Genomic DNA, 9,890 nt, shown 5'->3' on the forward strand with positions numbered 1-9,890 from the left:
GTGTAATTTGCTCCCAAAACATCATAGAATCATCCCATTGCTCAAGCTAACACTAGAAGAACAAGTAGATGAAACGGAATTAATTTTTAGGTAGACTATAACTTTGTTTTTACGGAATTCCTATTCGTCTACGCCTGTGAACTTATAACACACTATCTGAAAGCCGAAATTTCAGTGCGACTACTCATCATGCTGCACAGTATCTTCATCGTTTTGAAAACTAAACTGCTGAAATGTTATTACATCGGACTTTATTGCAAGAGATGTTTTGTAGAGCTAATACTTTTGGAATGTGCGTGGTTAATCTTCCCCACGTGCCTTGATAGCGAACCATTTGACACAACCAAATAATGCTACTCGAATGCAAACCTGCCATTTTACTGGCCATGTCAGTGATATGATTCTACCAAAATCATACATAGCTTGTGCTTTCTGAAGGTAACACGGTGTTTTCATTGACAAAGTTTATTTTAAGTCATATTGACCGGAATCCTGTAGGTTAACACGAATCCAAGTATCACGCATTTACGATGACAGCGTTTCGCCCTTGTGGATATGTTTGCATGCATCGGTGAGTCACACGTATCAAAAAATGAGGTTCTGTCTATGCACATTGTTGACACTACAGTGTATGATGTACCGTTAAAAAAAAAGCACATCTTCACCCATTTTTGGGTGACACCCGTCGATTTTAAAATCCGAAATGGCAAAAGTTAAGAAGAAACACCTTGCATTTCTTACTGTAAGTGTACGCCTAACCCTTTTAGGGAAGCGGTAACTAAATTTTAGTCGGTTTGAGACGTTTAAAGGCATCTTAGTTAAATTAATGGTTCCTTCTCATGATTCTATCTAAAGGAAAAAAAAAGTGAAATCCAGTAAGTAAATCAAATTCTTGGCAAGTGTGGAACATAAGTCATTTGAACTCATTTGATATTAGTATGTTTTTGTTAATAAATTTTTCATTGGCACACCTAGGACAATACAGTCTACAAAATGCACCAGCACCTTTCCAAGTTTTTGTCTGTTCTGGAACAGAGTTGTGCAATGCGTTTCATTCAGTGGGCTTATCAGCACAACCTCCATGGCACAGCATTCGGAGGTTCACAACCAAATTAGTCTGATTCCAAGACAGTAATCTTTGTAAATTTAAACAAATCCCTGAAGTACAGCCTTTGTAAAAGTTTAAAAAAAACAAGTGTTAATCACTAACTGGGAAGGTTAAACAGGTTTTAGTCCCTATCATGGTGACAGCTGCGTTAAGCGCAGCCTATACTAAAATTTGGTGCTTGTAAATCAACCATTTGTTGGATATTAATATGAGAATGCATTATGGGGTAAAATATAATTATGTAAAATGCGTTCCTAAAATGGCCAAAATCACCTTCATCGACTTTCATGTGTCTGATAGGTTGATGCTGTTGTTTTCAAACATTTATTTATTATCCTTGCCCAAATAAAGCATTTAATGAGACATTTTATTTAGTCAATAGAATAACTACGTTACCTTGTTTCTTCTAGAAGTACATAATATCATTATTAAAATAGCACTAGACTTGGCGTTACACGAAGAGAAAAAACCTGCACCCAAATTCAACCTAGGATGGTGTGATGATTCTTTGCAGCAAAATCTTTTGCATAATGCATCTAAATGAACGAGGAACTTGCAAACTAAGTCTAGAATCCATATTGAAGAAATGTTTACTTCTCCAAATATTCAAAATGTTTAAGTTCAAGCCTTTAATAATCTGCTTTAAGAAATTAAATGAAGTTCGTTTTGCAGCAGGCAAATAATCATTTGGAATCACGTTGGAAAAGCTTAAGTCATATAGATAGCCTTAAGTAACCATTATTCATTCCTTTCATCTGATTTCCATATTCTGATACCTATCAGCATTATTGGCCATACGCTCCACTTTCCAAAAGCTTTGAGAAGATTTTTTGACTCCGTCGCCACGTTGTCAAACTGATAAAACTTATTCTTCAATGGCTTTGAATCAGATAAATGGAAAAGTATGGTCAGTGAGAATAATGTTTTAGATAGTTTATTCATAAAATGAAAAGCCTATCATTTTGAATGTAAGATTATCAGCATCAGCAGTAGCGGTAACAGTAGCAGGGAGGAAAGTGAAGAGGCATGCGGACAAGCAGAAGGGGCTAATTTTGACTGAATGGGATCAATTGTGTTGGACAGTGACCACTTCGCTTCTGGAAACGCACCTTGATGAGACCACAGCCATCATAGCAAGGACGATAGAGATAGTGGAGGCAAAGACAGCCAGGAAGTAGCCCCACATATTACTCTTAACGGCTGTGTAGACAATGACCGCGATGAATGCCAACGCGGCACCCAAATAAATGAATGTGAAGCGTGCTGTGATGAGCCCTGTGTGTACGGATTTCTTGAAGAGCAGCACCACGTCAAGAAGGAATACGATGAAGATGAAAATCAGACCTATCACCAACATCGTGACGACTGTCAGCATGGCATCGCGATCCTCGATACCCTCCTCAGTGCAATGCCCGAAAAGATTTCCACAATGCCAGTCACTGAGGCAAAGAGCCGTTATAAGAGTGGCTACGCAGAGAGCGAGTAAAAAGGCTGTCAACTTGCGGATTATCATCGCGTTGGAATGAACGCTCGTGCCCCTGCCAGAACTTCATATAACAGCCTAAGTTGACCCAACGATTGGACCCTAATGACTGACCAATCCAGTTTCTATTTCGATTGGCCAATCCCTTATTAAATGATCATTTCTATTACAGCGCATATTAACAGTAAAGCCAATTGTTTAACATCATGATGCCACGTTATTCTTGAAATGCTTTATGATAATTTGGGACTTTTCCTTAGTTCGTGCCAAAATTTATAATACTGGAAGCCACGAACATTGTAGTTGCAATTTGGCAAACTAATCTAAATAGGACAAACTTCAAATACACCCTCAATAAATTAATATGTAAAACTAATATAACCTGCAATCAGTCGTTGGGTTGTTGTAATACTAAACAATGGTTTGTCGTGCGAACCAACGTTTTGAAATATTCATTAACATAATTACATGGAACTTGATGTTATTGCCACTGAACACATCTTCGTCGTCATGATTCCTAGGACATTCAGAGTTAACTAACGCTAAAGAGGATGGCTTTGAAGCCTTGAACCCCTGACCCGTAAAATCAAACTTTTGTAGTTCATGTAAAACTTGAGTCAAATATCCGTAAAATGGGTAGTACCACCGATTAAGGTAGTCCAGAGATGTTTGATTTGGCCGAACAGTGTATCAGTTGCCTGTAAAATGCACGATTTAAACTTAAAAATCTTATCACTGACTCCGTGACACTAAATAACAAAATTAATTTAATAACTGATCCTTTTATGCAGAAACTAGGAGTTATAGAGCATGTGAATAGGACAAACCACTAAATAATGGTTTGAATTATTAAAATCATGTGGTGGACATAAATACTTACCCAAAAACCACAGTCCCCTGTTTTTATATTTGTGAACTAGAGTTTCTATACCTTTGAGTGGATCTAAAATATCAACTTTAGCCTGTTGTGTCAATTTTAAGCCATATCAACATTTATCATCATGGAATTCTAGAGATTTGGAGTGAGTGAAATGAGACTCTCCAAATTTTACTCCTTCCACAAACTTATTCAAGGCTGGTACTAGCGTGGATACTTATTTTCTTCATAACAATTAAATGAATGAGTTCTGATCGTCGAGGCAAAATCGACGAGATTGGGCTGCAGTAAGACCATCTCACCCTCAACATGCTTCGTGTCCATTGTAGCGCTAAGCACAAATGACTCAACCTGACTATGAAGTCATGATGGTATTTTGAAATCAGGCATCGTCCATTTTGAAAGACCAAGCAGTGTAGATCTATTTATCAAACCTTTAAATTATTTTCAGCCTATTCTTAAATTCTGTCATAGGATCCCCATTATTGATGGTAAACATTTTGTATTTTTTTTTCTTAGCCATGCAATAATTTAAATATTAAATTGATTTGAATACTTTATTTACTTGTAATTCATTCAACAGTTTCACACTTAGCCATTTATTGTTAGTAGTAGTTGCTTGAAAAGTGCGAAACTACAAAATAAATAATCTCAGAAGAGATTAGAGGAATTCGCTCATTGAGTACCAAGTCACCTGAAAAGGGGGCGATAAACAAAAACTTTGGTGGTTGATCCATAATTTCGTACAATAGAGTATTCGGCGGTTGCTTAGGGAATAATTGTAAGTTTTTAGACAGGAATCGGTAGTCGGTCTCGGTCATATTTTATTCCGAGTATGACTGATCATAGAGGGGAAAATCTATTTTAGAAGTTTAGTTTTTATTGAAACAGGGCAGTAGCATTTTAGTTCCATGGTGTACCAGCTAATGCAAGAGAATTGGGAAGATTATAACGGCAAATGTTAAAACGTATGCGTACTACGATGAAGTATTTGCAAATCGGTAAGTCGTTAGTGGAATCTGAAATGTAAAAAACTGAATCGGGAACGGAATTTATGGGAACACTTCTTAAACTGACTCTAAAAATGACCAAACTGTGTGATTTTTCAACTTATGAAAGCCATTCACTTTGTAGTAAAATTTCAAACTAAAACTAGGGTTTCAATGGAAATATATTCAAGGTATGTTAAATACTACGTTGCCTCACCATCTTGTTTATTTACCAAAAACCGATTGCCATATTAGTCGCTGCGTACAATTTTATATTTCCAAGTGACATTCTGGCATTTTCAGCCGTCAAATCTAGGAAATACCTGTAGTTTTGTGATGTGCTTTTCAATTCATGATTTGGTAGTTGTGTAGCGTCCTGAGACTCCCTGAAGACGAAAGAAGACAAAATACTCGGGCAGAATATATATATTCAGCGCAGAGAAGGTGTCTGGGCTATTGGCATGGCCCAAAAGGCCAGCCCACACAGCGAGGAACAAAGAGGCTAACTCGAAGTACAAAAGTCGCGCCTCACCAGAACCGAGGGATAAACCACACGCCTGTGAACTTATAACACACTATCTGAAAGCCGAAATTTCAGTGCGACTACTCATCATGCTGCACAGTATCTTCATCGTTTTGAAAACTAAACTGCTGAAATGTTATTACATCGGACTTTATTGCAAGAGATGTTTTGTAGAGCTAATACTTTTGGAATGTGCGTGGTTAATCTTCCCCACGTGCCTTGATAGCGAACCATTTGACACAACCAAATAATGCTACTCGAATGCAAACCTGCCATTTTACTGGCCATGTCAGTGATATGATTCTACCAAAATCATACATAGCTTGTGCTTTCTGAAGGTAACACGGTGTTTTCATTGACAAAGTTTATTTTAAGTCATATTGACCGGAATCCTGTAGGTTAACACGAATCCAAGTATCACGCATTTACGATGACAGCGTTTCGCCCTTGTGGATATGTTTGCATGCATCGGTGAGTCACACGTATCAAAAAATGAGGTTCTGTCTATGCACATTGTTGACACTACAGTGTATGATGTACCGTTAAAAAAAAAGCACATCTTCACCCATTTTTGGGTGACACCCGTCGATTTTAAAATCCGAAATGGCAAAAGTTAAGAAGAAACACCTTGCATTTCTTACTGTAAGTGTACGCCTAACCCTTTTAGGGAAGCGGTAACTAAATTTTAGTCGGTTTGAGACGTTTAAAGGCATCTTAGTTAAATTAATGGTTCCTTCTCATGATTCTATCTAAAGGAAAAAAAAAGTGAAATCCAGTAAGTAAATCAAATTCTTGGCAAGTGTGGAACATAAGTCATTTGAACTCATTTGATATTAGTATGTTTTTGTTAATAAATTTTTCATTGGCACACCTAGGACAATACAGTCTACAAAATGCACCAGCACCTTTCCAAGTTTTTGTCTGTTCTGGAACAGAGTTGTGCAATGCGTTTCATTCAGTGGGCTTATCAGCACAACCTCCATGGCACAGCATTCGGAGGTTCACAACCAAATTAGTCTGATTCCAAGACAGTAATCTTTGTAAATTTAAACAAATCCCTGAAGTACAGCCTTTGTAAAAGTTTAAAAAAAACAAGTGTTAATCACTAACTGGGAAGGTTAAACAGGTTTTAGTCCCTATCATGGTGACAGCTGCGTTAAGCGCAGCCTATACTAAAATTTGGTGCTTGTAAATCAACCATTTGTTGGATATTAATATGAGAATGCATTATGGGGTAAAATATAATTATGTAAAATGCGTTCCTAAAATGGCCAAAATCACCTTCATCGACTTTCATGTGTCTGATAGGTTGATGCTGTTGTTTTCAAACATTTATTTATTATCCTTGCCCAAATAAAGCATTTAATGAGACATTTTATTTAGTCAATAGAATAACTACGTTACCTTGTTTCTTCTAGAAGTACATAATATCATTATTAAAATAGCACTAGACTTGGCGTTACACGAAGAGAAAAAACCTGCACCCAAATTCAACCTAGGATGGTGTGATGATTCTTTGCAGCAAAATCTTTTGCATAATGCATCTAAATGAACGAGGAACTTGCAAACTAAGTCTAGAATCCATATTGAAGAAATGTTTACTTCTCCAAATATTCAAAATGTTTAAGTTCAAGCCTTTAATAATCTGCTTTAAGAAATTAAATGAAGTTCGTTTTGCAGCAGGCAAATAATCATTTGGAATCACGTTGGAAAAGCTTAAGTCATATAGATAGCCTTAAGTAACCATTATTCATTCCTTTCATCTGATTTCCATATTCTGATACCTATCAGCATTATTGGCCATACGCTCCACTTTCCAAAAGCTTTGAGAAGATTTTTTGACTCCGTCGCCACGTTGTCAAACTGATAAAACTTATTCTTCAATGGCTTTGAATCAGATAAATGGAAAAGTATGGTCAGTGAGAATAATGTTTTAGATAGTTTATTCATAAAATGAAAAGCCTATCATTTTGAATGTAAGATTATCAGCATCAGCAGTAGCGGTAACAGTAGCAGGGAGGAAAGTGAAGAGGCATGCGGACAAGCAGAAGGGGCTAATTTTGACTGAATGGGATCAATTGTGTTGGACAGTGACCACTTCGCTTCTGGAAACGCACCTTGATGAGACCACAGCCATCATAGCAAGGACGATAGAGATAGTGGAGGCAAAGACAGCCAGGAAGTAGCCCCACATATTACTCTTAACGGCTGTGTAGACAATGACCGCGATGAATGCCAACGCGGCACCCAAATAAATGAATGTGAAGCGTGCTGTGATGAGCCCTGTGTGTACGGATTTCTTGAAGAGCAGCACCACGTCAAGAAGGAATACGATGAAGATGAAAATCAGACCTATCACCAACATCGTGACGACTGTCAGCATGGCATCGCGATCCTCGATACCCTCCTCAGTGCAATGCCCGAAAAGATTTCCACAATGCCAGTCACTGAGGCAAAGAGCCGTTATAAGAGTGGCTACGCAGAGAGCGAGTAAAAAGGCTGTCAACTTGCGGATTATCATCGCGTTGGAATGAACGCTCGTGCCCCTGCCAGAACTTCATATAACAGCCTAAGTTGACCCAACGATTGGACCCTAATGACTGACCAATCCAGTTTCTATTTCGATTGGCCAATCCCTTATTAAATGATCATTTCTATTACAGCGCATATTAACAGTAAAGCCAATTGTTTAACATCATGATGCCACGTTATTCTTGAAATGCTTTATGATAATTTGGGACTTTTCCTTAGTTCGTGCCAAAATTTATAATACTGGAAGCCACGAACATTGTAGTTGCAATTTGGCAAACTAATCTAAATAGGACAAACTTCAAATACACCCTCAATAAATTAATATGTAAAACTAATATAACCTGCAATCAGTCGTTGGGTTGTTGTAATACTAAACAATGGTTTGTCGTGCGAACCAACGTTTTGAAATATTCATTAACATAATTACATGGAACTTGATGTTATTGCCACTGAACACATCTTCGTCGTCATGATTCCTAGGACATTCAGAGTTAACTAACGCTAAAGAGGATGGCTTTGAAGCCTTGAACCCCTGACCCGTAAAATCAAACTTTTGTAGTTCATGTAAAACTTGAGTCAAATATCCGTAAAATGGGTAGTACCACCGATTAAGGTAGTCCAGAGATGTTTGATTTGGCCGAACAGTGTATCAGTTGCCTGTAAAATGCACGATTTAAACTTAAAAATCTTATCACTGACTCCGTGACACTAAATAACAAAATTAATTTAATAACTGATCCTTTTATGCAGAAACTAGGAGTTATAGAGCATGTGAATAGGACAAACCACTAAATAATGGTTTGAATTATTAAAATCATGTGGTGGACATAAATACTTACCCAAAAACCACAGTCCCCTGTTTTTATATTTGTGAACTAGAGTTTCTATACCTTTGAGTGGATCTAAAATATCAACTTTAGCCTGTTGTGTCAATTTTAAGCCATATCAACATTTATCATCATGGAATTCTAGAGATTTGGAGTGAGTGAAATGAGACTCTCCAAATTTTACTCCTTCCACAAACTTATTCAAGGCTGGTACTAGCGTGGATACTTATTTTCTTCATAACAATTAAATGAATGAGTTCTGATCGTCGAGGCAAAATCGACGAGATTGGGCTGCAGTAAGACCATCTCACCCTCAACATGCTTCGTGTCCATTGTAGCGCTAAGCACAAATGACTCAACCTGACTATGAAGTCATGATGGTATTTTGAAATCAGGCATCGTCCATTTTGAAAGACCAAGCAGTGTAGATCTATTTATCAAACCTTTAAATTATTTTCAGCCTATTCTTAAATTCTGTCATAGGATCCCCATTATTGATGGTAAACATTTTGTATTTTTTTTTCTTAGCCATGCAATAATTTAAATATTAAATTGATTTGAATACTTTATTTACTTGTAATTCATTCAACAGTTTCACACTTAGCCATTTATTGTTAGTAGTAGTTGCTTGAAAAGTGCGAAACTACAAAATAAATAATCTCAGAAGAGATTAGAGGAATTCGCTCATTGAGTACCAAGTCACCTGAAAAGGGGGCGATAAACAAAAACTTTGGTGGTTGATCCATAATTTCGTACAATAGAGTATTCGGCGGTTGCTTAGGGAATAATTGTAAGTTTTTAGACAGGAATCGGTAGTCGGTCTCGGTCATATTTTATTCCGAGTATGACTGATCATAGAGGGGAAAATCTATTTTAGAAGTTTAGTTTTTATTGAAACAGGGCAGTAGCATTTTAGTTCCATGGTGTACCAGCTAATGCAAGAGAATTGGGAAGATTATAACGGCAAATGTTAAAACGTATGCGTACTACGATGAAGTATTTGCAAATCGGTAAGTCGTTAGTGGAATCTGAAATGTAAAAAACTGAATCGGGAACGGAATTTATGGGAACACTTCTTAAACTGACTCTAAAAATGACCAAACTGTGTGATTTTTCAACTTATGAAAGCCATTCACTTTGTAGTAAAATTTCAAACTAAAACTAGGGTTTCAATGGAAATATATTCAAGGTATGTTAAATACTACGTTGCCTCACCATCTTGTTTATTTACCAAAAACCGATTGCCATATTAGTCGCTGCGTACAATTTTATATTTCCAAGTGACATTCTGGCATTTTCAGCCGTCAAATCTAGGAAATACCTGTAGTTTTGTGATGTGCTTTTCAATTCATGATTTGGTAGTTGTGTAGCGTCCTGAGACTCCCTGAAGACGAAAGAAGACAAAATACTCGGGCAGAATATATATATTCAGCGCAGAGAAGGTGTCTGGGCTATTGGCATGGCCCAAAAGGCCAGCCCACACAGCGAGGAACAAAGAGGCTAACTCGAAGTACAAAAGTCGCGCCTCACCAGAACCGAGGGATAAACCAC

The 9,890-nt window shown here is 37.3% G+C and overlaps 2 protein-coding genes across 2 annotated transcripts; both read right to left on the bottom strand. All coding sequences in view use genetic code 11, as the record gives it.

Moving 5' to 3' along the window:
* Positions 1-2,174: 2,174 nt before the first annotated feature.
* Positions 2,175-2,621, bottom strand: EGR_05846 (hypothetical protein; the record flags this gene model as incomplete). The annotated part of the gene is made up of 1 exon (XM_024495095.1): positions 2,175-2,621. One exon carries the CDS (start codon positions 2,619-2,621, stop codon positions 2,175-2,177), a length of 447 nt encoding a protein of 148 aa, XP_024350558.1.
* Positions 2,622-7,054: 4,433 nt separating this feature from the next.
* On the bottom strand, positions 7,055-7,501 carry EGR_05847 (hypothetical protein; the record flags this gene model as incomplete). The annotated part of the gene is made up of 1 exon (XM_024495096.1): positions 7,055-7,501. The coding sequence occupies one exon, from the start codon at positions 7,499-7,501 to the stop codon at positions 7,055-7,057; it is 447 nt and encodes a 148-aa protein (XP_024350559.1).
* Positions 7,502-9,890: the final 2,389 nt, after the last annotated feature.

This window comes from Echinococcus granulosus (genome assembly GCF_000524195.1).
Source record: "Echinococcus granulosus chromosome Unknown EG_S00046, whole genome shotgun sequence".
Taxonomy (NCBI): Eukaryota; Metazoa; Platyhelminthes; class Cestoda; order Cyclophyllidea; family Taeniidae; genus Echinococcus; species Echinococcus granulosus.